This window comes from Chelonoidis abingdonii, chromosome 5, assembly GCF_003597395.2.
Source record: "Chelonoidis abingdonii isolate Lonesome George chromosome 5, CheloAbing_2.0, whole genome shotgun sequence".
NCBI classification, from domain to species: Eukaryota; Metazoa; Chordata; order Testudines; family Testudinidae; genus Chelonoidis; species Chelonoidis abingdonii.
This window is the reverse complement of record NC_133773.1, coordinates 118,784,558-118,798,578: the sequence shown is the minus strand read 5'-3', so window position 1 is coordinate 118,798,578 and position 14,021 is coordinate 118,784,558. Positions and strand designations below refer to the sequence as shown.

Sequence of the window (14,021 nt, the reverse complement as noted above, 5' to 3'; positions counted from 1 at the left end):
GGGGCCTGATCCTTTAATTCTTTACTCACATGAGTAGTTCCATTGCAGCTAATGGGCGTACCCATATAGATGTATTAATTTATTTTATTAATAATGTAATAAATAATAGATTTATTATTTATTTGTGTGAGTAAGAGTTGCACAATTGGACTCTAGAATCTTTATGAACTTTTTGGAATTTCATGGGTAAATTTCTGCTTGCCTAACTCCCAGAAAAAGTCCCTCTGAACTCATTAGGTCCCCCAGTCAGAACACTTTAAGGAAACACTTGAGTTATGCATTATTGCTCAAGATCCTTCAATACTGACTATATCTAGGTCTTAGCTTAATTATACTAATGTACTGAATGGCTTGTTCCTCTGTCTTCATAGATCAATTAACTAATATGTGACCCATAGTTAATGAACTTTTACTGTCTGTAAACCCCATCTCAACTCATTTAATAAGGTCCCTTTAGATGGACTAAAATTTAATCAAACTCAATTCACTGATTTTTTTTGTTCTACTCTAAAGCAATTAGATGTCTTATCTGTTCATGTAAAATGAACTAAAGCAATTTGGCACGTAATTGTACATCAATAACCAATAACTGAAAAGGAACAATGTCTCTCTCACTGGGGCAGGGACAAAGAGTGTACAGGAGGCCACTGTTGAATATTATCTATGCAGGAACAGAATAATGGGATACTTCAATGCCTAGCACAGTGAGGCCCTGGTCCATGACTAGGGCTCCTAGGTACTATGGTAATACATATATATGATGATAATAATATTAACAACTAATAGAACAACAACTATATGAAGTGTCATGCAACCGAAAGGTATTGCAAATATAGTAGACTGAAATTATATTTGTGCTGAAATTACTATGTAACACTTTCATCCTCTCATTAATTTTACTGGATGGAATTACTCTTTCATTTTACTATTCATTTAAACACCTGCTGTTTTACTATTCATTTAAACACATATCAAACACGGATAGCTTTGAAAAACTTTCTATTAAGAAGTAATTCTGTATCCATCTCTTATTCTTTTCTTCACCTCCATTCTTTAAAACAGACACATGCATAAAGGTAGATCCTCTGTTTCCATGCAGTTCATCTGCTCCTCCTGCTCATTCTCTATCTGAATCCACAGTTCTCTCTTTATATCATCAAGTCTTCAGACACTAAAATGGATCTCATATAAAAGGGACACCAATGCAACATGAAAACCCAAGAAATCTGGGACTAGACCATTCAAGGCAAACAACACTGATTCCCTTCCAAATATGCATTATGGGGCAAATCCTGACCTGGCTGGTACTGCAAGGTGAACATGGCCACTTTCAGATGAGTCCATGCTTCAGAAATGCTGCCAGTTGGCACAGGATTCCATTGGATGGGCCAGAGTAGACATGCAGTGCGGTCCCGTTTTCTGCTGCTTTCTCCACTCCTACCTACTGCCTGCTGCTGACATTAGTATATGTGCTAACAATCAAGGACTGGACAACCATCCCTAGCCACCAGACCATATGGGTGGATCATCTCTGTACCTTGGCCCCTCTATTTTAATACTTAAACACTGTTGCTTACATGTGGAGAAGGAGCACTCTCTTTATAAGCCTTCTCTCCTTGCGTGGTAGCACAGAGGACAGGAAGTGACCCCATCAGTGGCTCTTTCATTATGCTGTTGGATCAAATAATTCAGGGCGATGTGATATACAATTTAGCAAATATATTGTAGTATAACAGTGTCCTGCTGTTTAATTGCTCTGAGCTTTAAAAGATGAGTAGAAACTTCCTGCTTCCATGGTTAGATTACAAAAAACATGGCTGGCTCCATTTTTAAATACAAATGCAAAGTGAAAATTCTTCAGGACTTGACTGTGCTACCCTCACTGCCACAGAGTAGTACCTTGCTCAGTGAGTAGTCCAATAGATTCCAATGAGATTACTCACAGACTTAGGTACCACTCAGTATACGGGATGTTCAATCAGGATATCTGTGTTGGTTTTCTTCCTGTTTAGGCATGCAGGTATAGATTCAGTGTCATCCGCCACAAAATCATGTACAACCATCATTGAAGTTAATGGGAGTCTCATACACTTAAACCAGGGATGACTTTGGTAAACAGCAAGCAGTAGAGCTGGATTTGAACTATTAAGGGTTACATTTTGACTTGGACTACACAGCTATGAAAGATAGTAAAGGGAGTTGGAACCTCCATTACATCTTTGCAAAGGCTACCCAGACCTTGTAACTGGGCAAGGAGATAAAAGAATGGACTGCTACATGCTTGTTTACCACCTCAGACTAAGAGGACGGGATCAGGAAATAGGTAGAACCTGGGCTCTATTTTCCAATACACTAGCCAGCATAGATATGCCAGAGCAAGGGTGCCATAACTTACTGCTGGCATAAACTGGCAGCAAGTTGCTATTTCCCACCACCCACAGACAAAGGGAAATCAGGAAGAGAATTGGCTATGGCACACTCCCTCCTGCAGCTTATGTGCCAGCCTGTGCTCTGGCACACTCAAGCCTAAATTATGAGAACTGAAACCTCATTATTAGGATTGCAACCACATGTGTCTCTCTCAAAGTAGATCTGATAATTGCATTAAAAATTTCACAGTTATGCCTCTGTCTTATGATGTGGACAGATATGGATGTTCTACTTTTCAGTTGCACTTTTTTTAGGTTAACAATATATGCTAGGTTTTCTTCTATTATGAAATATGGCTAATAATGGAAGCTAATTTCCATTTCTGAAAGAAAAATGATCCCTGACAGAGACCAAAGCAATACAAAAATCCTGGGCTTGTCCAGATAGACTAAAGGATAGCTGATCACAGACGCAGTTTCTCTGTGGGTAAATTTGGCCTCATTAAACTCAGCTGAAGTGCTGCCAATGATTTCAACGGGAACATCATATTACTTGGGGCAGGATCCCCCCAGTTCACTCCCTCCAGACTGGGAAATTAAGCTGCAAACTTCAGCAAGTCACAGGTTAAACTTTAGTTCAACACTTGCTGTCTTCTTCTCTCAGAAACTCAGAAGCAAAGACAGGGTTAACCAACAACCAGGCACTTCTTATGAAGCAAAGTATTATTCAGTCAGACCAAAACCATTACAGAGAAAATATTTCACACAAACAACAAATAGCTTATACACATGTCTAGCTTACCAGGTATCACCCAGCCTCCACATGGAGACTCTGGATCAAGTGTGAAAATAACCTCCCTCCTCAGTCAGGGTGGTCACTTTAGATGGCTTTCGGTTATTTGCCTGGCCTCGTGAACGACGTCAAACCAGTATATGTAATTTCCCCTCTGGGATGAAATTTCAGACTTATTACCTGCCTTAGGGATGTGCATTAATTATACCCCAGTGGTTATAGTTCCCGAGGAAACATTTTAGCACCCCTATTGAGTTGGAATACAATCCCTAGCCCATAAAGACACATATAACATTTATAAAGTTGAAATATTCATAGACTATTGTATCATGTGCTGATAGCATCTATCACAGTTACCATATTTTCCTTAGCAATTAGTGTATTTAACTATATTGGAATGGTAGATGGATTGGTTGTAAAGAAACACAGTATCGTGTTCTCTTCCTTTAAAAACAGAAACAGAACACGCAACAGCAAGAAGAGTGCTGTAATTTTAAAGATTTTTTATAGGAAGCAGTCTGTTATAATGAATAGAAGTTTCAGTCTTGCATACTTATAGATGTATTGCCTCAGTACAAGCACAAAATGCATTAGAAAATCCTGACTGGCAGCAGTGAAGGGATAAAAGCTAAGTGAATAAAAATAGAATCTATCATAGAGAACAAAGAAAAAAAGGGAAAAAGAAAAAGAAAAAATGTGGAGGATTTATTTTAAAAGGTTGAACTGTGACTTACATTTGAAGTTTTGAAAACTGGTGAAATATCTTTTAGGGTTGGCCTAAATTACTCTTCAAATTTGTTTCTATGGGGCTTTTTGGAAGGCAAATAAGTAGAGGTTACAAGAGTTCATACTTATTTACAGGAGTTAAACTATTTTTGCACAGTAAAAAGAGAATTGGCAAGAAGTTTGAAGTCACCACTTGACCTCTCAAGCCTATCTGGTTGAGAACTGACTCTGATTTCAAAATGCCTTTTTTTAGAACCCAGCAATCTGTTGCTGAGAATTTTGTTTTAAACATGAAACACTTGAACTTGAAATTTACCCTTACAAATGTACTAGGAGATTGCACGACGATTTGGATCACAGGTTTCAGTGCCAAGGTTGGACGGGGGTAGAAAGAGCAGTCTTCAAGGGACTTCTACTCTCTATTGCTCTCAGGTTCCCACACAGATAGAGGGCAGGGCAGGAAATTTTCAGTTTTTGCAAGTTAGTTTGGCCCCATCCATATATCAGTCAGTGAAGCTCAGAGAGCATGGAGGGGACTGGCATAGATTAGGGACATAGTCCTTCCCCCAGGAGCATTAGGAAACTAGGGAGAAACTTGTGAGTCAGAGTCATAGCTTCCTGGTCTTTTCCTGAGGTGTCATGGATATTTAACACCTCTAACTCAGAGGGTGGAGAGGGGGATTTTTCAATATTACAATTTAGCCCTATTTTATTATAGGATTCACAAAAAACTGTATGCTGCCTTTTCCAGCTGTCTTCCCAATAGTAGTTAAATAATAAAACACCACCCCCAAAGACAAAAGTGGCCTAAGTAAGTAATAATGATGACGACAACAATGATGCACAAGCAAGGAAACTAAACAATAGAATTCACGTTAAATTTCATCTTCATTAAAAAGAAAGGAGAAAAAGATGTTGGATACAACCATGGCAGAAGTGATGGGGACAGAAATATGTTTTCAGATTTATAACAGAACATATATGAAGGAAAACCACAAAAGCAGTTCATTTCCAGCGCCCTCTCCCCGCCCCACAACTTTTCTGTGAAGAACACTTTGTTACAGAATCTTTGGAAAAAACCCACACCTCATTTTAGCAGCGCATATTGTACATGAACTATGCTCTGGCTAAATTCCTCTTTCTGCACCTGCAAACATATGCTATCAAAATTAGCTACTTGCTAATTCACAGGGCCGGATTCTGTTCTCAGTTAAACTGATGTAACCCTGGAGTAACAATATTTAAGTCAACAGAGTTGTTCCAAAGTTACACTGATGTAACTGGTAATCTAGTTCATTATGTGTCAGTGTTTCTTAATACTTCTACAGAAACCCCTGCTCCAATGAATCCCAGAGTTCATTGTAATAAAGACTGCAAACTAAGAATATACAGTATATAAAGTTGTATCTATTGCCATAAAGAAGCCTAATAATCCTGACAGAACCCACACAGAGAACGAGTGAGATGTCATTATATGCACATTATCAACATAGTGATCCAAAGGCATCAGATTCAAATTCATGAAGTCTATACATGTAATGGGGAACCAGAAGCATTAACAACAGGAGACGAACCTTTTTGATCATCATCTTATACAAGGAACACACATACACAACCCCCTGCCACACACAGAGCAAAGTCTAATGTAATGTCACTTCAATGTGCATGTTTTAGTGTTTGGTGCATGGAGAAATGACATACAAAAACATGACAAAAAATTACTTACCTGGGCCAATGCAAAATGATGCAATTATTGCAAGAATGCAAAATATACTGAGATAGGGGAGCCAGTATGCATGATTCTGGAAAAAACACAACAACAAAAAATAACCCATACTAGCAATTCTTATGTCAAATGCATAATTAATAATAAGAAATCACATGGAATACAAAATATTCTTTACATTCTTTCCATAGATTAGGGTTTATGTCAAGAGTTAGTTTTAGAAATCAGTGTTCCTGAAATATTTATTAGACAATTTGTATTAAAATTATAATTTGGAATCTATATAGTGAAATGTCAAGATGTCTGCTGCATTGAAAAAGCCACAAATATTCAAAAAACTCATAACTTCTTATGCTGCAATTCAAGCCAAGCTGTGAAAGAGAATTTCCTTGGGTTGCACAAATTCTGCTTAGTCACTTTCCCCAGATGTCTCTGCCATATTAATGAAGGCCAGTATGGCAGCTTTTATAAATGACTAAGTTAATCTGAGTGAAGGATGGACTAAACACATGGCTCTCAATGGAACAGGAAGTTCTGTTCACCAGAAGCTGGGACTGGGTGACAGGGGATGGATCGCTTGATGATTATCTGTTCCGTTCATTCCCTCTGAAGCACCTGGGATTGGCCACTGTCAGAAGACAGGATACTGGGCAAGATGGGTCTTTAGTCTTATCCAGTATGGCCTTTCATATGTACTAAGCTTAAAACAATATACAACGGGAGTAGTCAAACAGGTTGGGATATTCAGCCACATCCTGAAATTGTAGACAACCAACCCAATGGACTTGATTCTGCAGTAAAGTTTTGTATGAAAAAGGCCAGCCACAGGATCAAGCCCACAGATCAGTGGTGGGCAATCTGCAGCCCGCGGGCCGCACACAGTTCATCAGAGCAAGCTGCTGGTGGGCCACCAGACCGTTTGTTTACATTTGCTCAGCTACGCGGTCACTGGGAGCTGCAGGCGGCCGTGCAAATGTAAACAAGTGGTCGGGCACACTGCCAGCGGCTTACCCTCATGGGCCGCAGGTTGCCCACCACTGCCATAGATTGTACATGGTTTTATAAGTCTTTGGGTATGTTTATACTTTGAGCTGGAAGGGTCAATTCCAGCTAGAAGAGATGTACGTGCACTAGCTCTGATCAAGCTAATGTGCTAAAAACAGAATGTTGCCTCAGCAACGTGAGCAGTGAGAGGGACTAGGTGCCCAGGGTACATAACTAGCATCTTGCATGGGTACATGCTCAGGGCAATTAGCCACTCATGCCGCTGCAGCTACACTTGATTTTTAATACTTTAGTTTAATCAGATCTAGTGGGGGTATGTCTCCTTGAGCTGGCATTTACAGCTTACAGTGTAGACATAGCCAGTGTATTCTTCCAAAATTCCATAATTCTATTTTTATTACAGATCATGTGGTTTTGTGAGGAGTTCATTTTGTCTACAGAAAACTAAGTGAAGCAACAGCAATACAGGTAAAAAGTAATCAGAAGGAACTGACTAAGATTAAAAAGAAGAGCTTAAGGGAAGGTAACATTTGATTCATTAGAATCTCTAAATTATATGAATTTTCCCTCTAGCTTCAAATACTGAGGAAGAATTCTATTGAATTGCCAGGCCACAGTCCATGATTCATCTATGTAATGCTGAATAATAAAACCCCTTGATTTCCCCCCACAGTCCTGTGGTCTCATCTTATTTCTCAGAAAATTTTGAATCGCAGAATGTTACAGTGAGGTTGCATATTACTAAGTCTTTGTTACTTTTACAAAATACAAAGATATATTTACATAGAGTATCTGAAGCATTATCATAACTATACTTGTTGATATAAACGACTGATGTACAGGTTCAAACAAAAGAGTACTATACTGGTTTGTTTCTTTTTAACTTGTTTATTCATTTACTCACTAACTCTCAAAATATGATAATATGTCAAGGCTCTTCTTGGCATTAGTGTGAATTCATAAAGTTATATATTTATCAGAGATGAGCTCAAGTTGGATCCAAACACAGATCTGAACATCTAAACAGAGAGGACACAGGTGCAAATTCAGAACCAGATAGAATTTTCCTCCAAGTTCAAGGCTGTATGCATTCTGGGTTCTTGGTTCAGACTTATATCTAATACTTAATGCATAACAGACCAGATATTCAGCTAATGTAACCTGATGTCGCTCCACTTACAGTCAGAGGAGCATCACAGATTTACAACAGCTGAAGATCTAGTCCAATTAGTTTAAACATATCACATTATGTATTAAAGAGTTTGGAAAAGCCTACTTTTCAGTCAGCTCATAGCAAACTTGCAGCCTTATATTTTTATGTGTCTTATGGCTGTGCTAACAACCTTGGTTTTATGACCTAGTCTGTAAAGTACAGTTTTATTGTTTCATATACTTGACAATATGGTAAGTTCTATTCAGATAGTTCACAGATTCATAGAGTTTAAAGCCAGAAGGCACCATTAGATCATCTAGTCTGACCTCTTGTACAACACAGGCCCTTAAATTTCACCCATTTACCCTTATACTGAGCCCAATAACTTGTCTTTGGCTAAAGCACATCTTCCAGAAAGAAATCGAATCTTTATTTGAAGACTTCAAGAGATGAAGAATCCACTGCTTCCTGTGGTACTTTATTCCACTGGTTAATCACTCTCTTAATAATTTGTGCCTCATTCCCAATTTGAATTTGTCTGCCTTCAGTTTCCAGCCACTACCTCTTGTTATGGTTTTACTACGTTCACACACTACTCACATTGACTCTGAGGGTATGTCTACACTACACAGTAAGATACAATTATAGCCTGAGTAAGCATACCTGTGCTAGCCATAAGCTAGCTAGTGCAGGTATGCTAGTGGTGAAGAACCAGGGGCCTGGGAAAAGAACCCAAGTATGTACCTGGGGTCCCTGGTAGGATTTCATTGGGGTAGGTAGCCTGGTCTGAAGTTTGTGTTGCTACATTGTCACTGCTACTATTACCTTCACTAGCTAGATTAAAGCTAACAGGTAGACCTACCTACAGTATAATTACACGTTGGTTTGCAATATAGACCATACCATCAGTGGCTCCCTTTGTGTCAACTCAAGCAAAGAAATAGGATACTGCAGTCAGATAAATGGTTAGGCTCATTTCAGCCACTGTACCAGAGACAGAGAGATCTTGACTATAGCCAGCGGAAGAATAACTTGCTGAAAGATCACCAAAAGCAGGCTGTTCCAACCTATCAGAACTCTACTTTTCAGGCCCCAGGAACAAAAGAAAACTGTACATGACAATGCATACAAACGGAGGACAAACAAGGGAGACAAACTGATTTCCTTTCAGTGTTACAGTTTGTTTAATAACCTTCTTCCAATCATTTGACATAATCACTTGCGAAGTAAATGCTAACCCTGCATCTCCATGCCAGGTGCTTCCTTCCAACAAATAATGAATCTTCACCTTTTGAGTCAAAATAGCTAAACTGAATTTCAAAGCTACAATTGCACTGGAATGTTTTCTCCCCCTGAGTCTTCTGTTTGAATTTAACCTTTTTGCTTTAAAAAAACAAATCACCAGTAAACAGAAGGCACATAGAGAATGCAAGAAATTTCAAGAAGATATATACTGTTTTACAGCAAAAGTATGAAATGTTGAATGCAGCATTTCTGAACCATGGGGAAAATTATCCTCTCAGATCTACTTCCAGAAACTCTCACTTGGTAAGGAATGAATGAGACAATCTTTTAGATCACATTACGACTAACAATCACACTTTGAAATAATTAAGTTTATAATTAAACAGAAGATAGAACTTCAAATCTCCATTTCAGAATAGGTCATCATTAAAAGTTAATCAAAAGTTGGAATGGTCCACAAAAGTAAGCTGAAGCCCAGAAGTACTATAAACCTGACATTTAAAATAGAAAAATGAAAGAGAATAGTTATGTAATGAATATACTGTACCTGAAAAGTCAGGGATACTGTAAGTATTGCAAAGAAGATGACCATCAAACCAAAACCTCCAATAAGCAGAGGTCTACGTCCAAGCCGTTCAACAGCTAAGCCCTGAATAAGAAGAAATAGTATTTTACTTTCCTGAAGAACCAGTAGAGCTTCATTAATTAACAAAATTCTTACAGTGAAGTGATAGCTGCTATGTAACAACCATAGATAGCAACAATTAATTTCATTTTGTTAATTCTCAGCTACAGTGTGTTCATAACAGTAGTCAGATTACATCATTTGACATATTTTGGAGAAAAAAGTCAATATAATTATTCAGCCTTGCTCATTAAAAATTGAGCAAATAAGTAATATTTGGTTGGGTTAATTTTTTTCCCTACAGAACCATAATGAGATTGTAGATGGAAGAATGTGAAACTTGTAATTGATTGTCTTAAAGTGCAATAGTGTAGGTTCAATTTCCATTACTGCAGTGGATATCAAACAAGTTTAACTTTTCTTACATAACAGTTACTTTAATTTGTATGATCAGACAAAGAGAACACAAAGCTATGAAATCACAAAATCTCATTCAAACGTGGCATAGATACACAGAAACCTGAGCATTCATGCACCTTTTCATTTATTTATGTTGACTACTTTGCAGACAAAGGAACTTAATTAAAAAAAATTACATAAAATCAGAGTATGTCCGCTAAAGAGGAATACGATAAAATGAGCTCTAAAAAGGGTTAGTATAAAATAATTTGATTTTCCTAGATTTATACACTTTAAGTAGATGAGTGAGATACGTTTTAGACCAGACACTTCGGAACATTTTCTAACATACTACTCCCACCAGTAATTACTAATTAAAATCATTTTCTTATGAAGACAGGGTAACATTACTTGAAATCTAAAAGGTATGTGTCAAATAACTTCTTCAGATGATTTTAAAAAGATAGAATCAAATGTTCATTTGCCAGGTAAATCATTACTTTGGACTAAAAGCCTGAGTTCAAGCATCACCCATGTGAAAGGTGAAATGGAGACATGAAATGAATTTTAAATTACATGTGGCTCCGTGGTGGTTTGCAGCCATAGAATTCCAGGAAGAGTTGTGTTACAGGCAGGCACATGTCTGTAGATGTGGAGGGGGAGGACAAAACTTGTGCAGTGGGTACTCTCTCCACAAATTTCAGCTCTGCTAGTTGTTATGGAAGAGGCATGGGGGTTGCATCCACCTTGCTCCCTATTCCTCTTCACCCTCTTTTGGAGAAGCTAAAGCCAAAACGGGGGTTAGCCTGGGGCATTCTTTGGGTACATCTAAATAGCTAAGAAAAGCCCAGAGCTGGCCTGTGCCAGTTGACTTGGGCTCACAGGGCTTGGGCTGCAGGGCTGTTTCATTGGTCTGTAGAATTCCAGACTCGGGCTTGAGCCCAAGATCTGGGACTCTCCCACCGTACAGAGCCCAGGCTCCAGTCCAAAAGTCAACACAAGAATGAAACAGCTCCACAGCCCAAGCCACACAGGACAGCTGTGGGTTTTTCTTTGATGTGTACACATACCCTGAGTGGCCCAATATTTCACAGACTGCCAATATGCTCTACTGGTTCCCACCTCTCATTGTTGTGCACCTATGCAAGACAGAACACATAATACTAAAGCACCTTCCATCTTAGGATCGCAAGGTGCTTTGCGAACATGAATGAACTGAACCTGTGAGGCACGTAATTCCTAACATCCTTATTTTACGGGGGAGGAGGGGAAGGCACAGAAAAGCTGAGGCTAAATCTTAAAAAATGTCTACTAATTTTGGGTGCCCACCGGAGACATTTATGGTCTGATTTTTCAGAGAAATGAAGTACACATTCAAAGGACCCAATTTTCCATTAAATATGAAATTTGCTCGAGCACAGGTGACAGTGGCAGTGGCTGCCTGCAGCTCCGTGATCACCAGCCCCAGCAGAACGTAGAGCAGCAGGAGGCCAACTTTAACTCTGGCCACTGGAGCTCACACCAGCAGAGAATCTGCCATAGTGGAGCCTGGCTCCTTCACAGTCCTCCCCGTCCTCCCTTTACACTGGAAGCATGTAGGGGCAGCTGGTGTAGGATATGCAGCACTAAGTGAACTTAGTAGACCAAAGAAACCAACCCCTGTAGATTTTATGGCCAGAAGGGACCACTATAATCACCTAGTCTGACCTCCACAACACAGGCCACAGAACTTCATTAGCAGCGGAGAGAATTATCCTTCTCTATTGCACAAGTAAACACACTCAAGCCCAGTAACTGTGGGTCAAAAGAGAAGCACCCCATTGTAGAGGTATTTGGCAAATTTTAGCCAAGAGATTTTCCCAGTCTCACACAGCAAGTCCTTGGCACAGCTGGGAATAGAAGACAGATCTCTGTGCTTCCACTAGCAGACCATGCCCTAGGGACTTGATCCTGCAAGGTGCTGAGCATGTTGGCCCTGATCTAGCAAAGCACATGCTTCACAATGGGACCACTGGTGCTGGAAGTTAAACAGAATGTGTAAGTGCTTTGCTGGACCTGTGCCAGAGCACTCAGCCCCTTGCATAATCCAAGTCTAGCTCCCCTATGCAGGGAAGTTCCCATAATACTGTCTGTGGTGCCCAAACAGGAGAGAGTTAATTACCTTTATATAATTCTTTCCCCCTCTGGGTAATTCTGATTGCAATAATGAAGTCATAGAATAACACCAATGCCTGCAGCTAAACAGAACATGCCAGAAAATTTCACAGAGAGAGTAAAAGAATTTTAAAAGGTAAAGAAATGTATTTCTTTGCTGAATCTCTCCCACAGTATGATAGGAATATGTTCTGAACGTCCCTGCCTGAAGGTGGCTAGGGGAAGGTCTACCCTAGAAAGTTTTGCTGTTTTAACTATACAGATAATACCAGCATACTGTTGATAGCATGAAAGTGCTTATGCCAAAGTAATTTATGCCTCTTTGGAAACCAGCATAAACTATGTTAGTAGAAGCACAGTTATACCAACATAACTGCCTCTACATTACAGCTTTCAGCAGCATAGTTAAGTTGGCAAAAAAAACAAAAAAAACAAACCACACCTCCCCAACTACATATTTATACCAGGACAAACTTTTCAGAGTAGACCAGAGCTCAGTTTTCATTTCAGCTTTGCAGTTCACCACAATAAACCAAAATATAAATCATTATTGCCTTAAAACGAGAATACAGATGAACTTGTAGGAAGTAAGTCATGAACAGAAAAGACAGTTAATCACCTTTGTAACTGTTGTTCTTTGAGATGTGTTGCTCATATCCATTCCTGTAAGGTGTGCGCGCCGCATGCACGTTCGTCGGAAGATTTTTACCCTAGCAACACTCGGTGGGTCGGCTGGGCGCCCCCTGGAGTGGCACCGGATATATACCCCACCAACCCAACCGCCCCTCAGCTCCTTCTTGCCGGCTACTCCGACAGTGGGGAAGGAGGGCGGGTTTGGAATGGCTATGAGCAACACATCTCGAAGAACAACAGTTACAAAGGTGAGTAACCGTCTTTTCTTCTTCGAGTGCTTGCTCATATCTATTCCAGTTAGGTGATTCCCAAGCTTTACCTAGGCGGTGGGGTCAGAGTGAGATGTGGCAGAATGTAAAACTGCTCAGCCAAAGGCTGCATCATCTCTAGATTGTTGAACCAGAGAATAATGCGAAGCAAAGGTGTGGACCGAGGACCAGGTAGCTGCGCGACATATCTCCTGGATAGGTACACGAACCAGGAAGGCAGCAGATGAAGCCTGAGCCCTGGTAGAATGCGCAGTGATGTGGCTTGGGGAAATATGAGCCGAATCATTACAAGTGCAGATGCACGCCATCACCCAAGATGAGATAGTCTGAGAGGAAACAGGTAGGCCTTTCATTCGGTCTGCTACTGCAACAGAGAGCTGGGGCATTTTACAAAACGGTTTTGTCTGCTCAATATAAAATGTGAGCGCTCTACGGACATCCAGGGAGTGCAACTGTTGTTCCCACTGCATTGAGTGTGGCTTCGGGAAGAAGACCGGGAGAAAGATGTCCTGGTTAACATGAAAGGCCGAAACTACCTTAGGGAGGAAAGCCGGGTGTGGTCACAACAGCACTTTGTCTTTGTGGAACACAGTGTATGGCGGATCCACCGTAAGAGCCCTAAGCTCGGAGACTCGTCTGGCCGATGTAATGGCTACAAGGAAAGCTGTCTTCCAAGACAAGTAAAGCAGCGAGCAGGTTGCTAACGGCTTGAATGGGGGAGACATAAGTCTGGTTAAAACCAGGTTGAGTCCAGGTCAGGGCTGGGCGGCGTACTTGAGGGTATAAGCACTCCAAGCCCTTGAGGAACCTCGAAACCATAGGGTGTGAAAACACAGAACGACCACCTTCGTGTGGGAGGAAGGTAGAGATGGCTGCCAAATGTACCCTCAGTGATGATACCGCTAGGCCCCGCTGTTTGAGAGA

The 14,021-nt window shown here is 40.2% G+C and overlaps 1 protein-coding gene across 3 annotated transcripts in view; it reads right to left on the bottom strand.

Annotated features, from left to right (window-relative positions):
- SLC2A9 (solute carrier family 2 member 9) overlaps positions 1–14,021 on the bottom strand; it is a 229,315-nt gene that overhangs the window by 77,534 nt on the left and 137,760 nt on the right. For all 3 annotated transcript variants that reach the window (XM_075066595.1, XM_032775770.2, XM_032775771.2), the window contains 2 exons: positions 9,565–9,666; positions 5,615–5,690 (listed from right to left, as the gene is read on the bottom strand). In XM_075066595.1, coding sequence (XP_074922696.1) covers positions 5,615–5,690; positions 9,565–9,666 — 178 coding nt within the window. The remainder of the gene's footprint in view (positions 1–5,614; positions 5,691–9,564; positions 9,667–14,021) is intronic.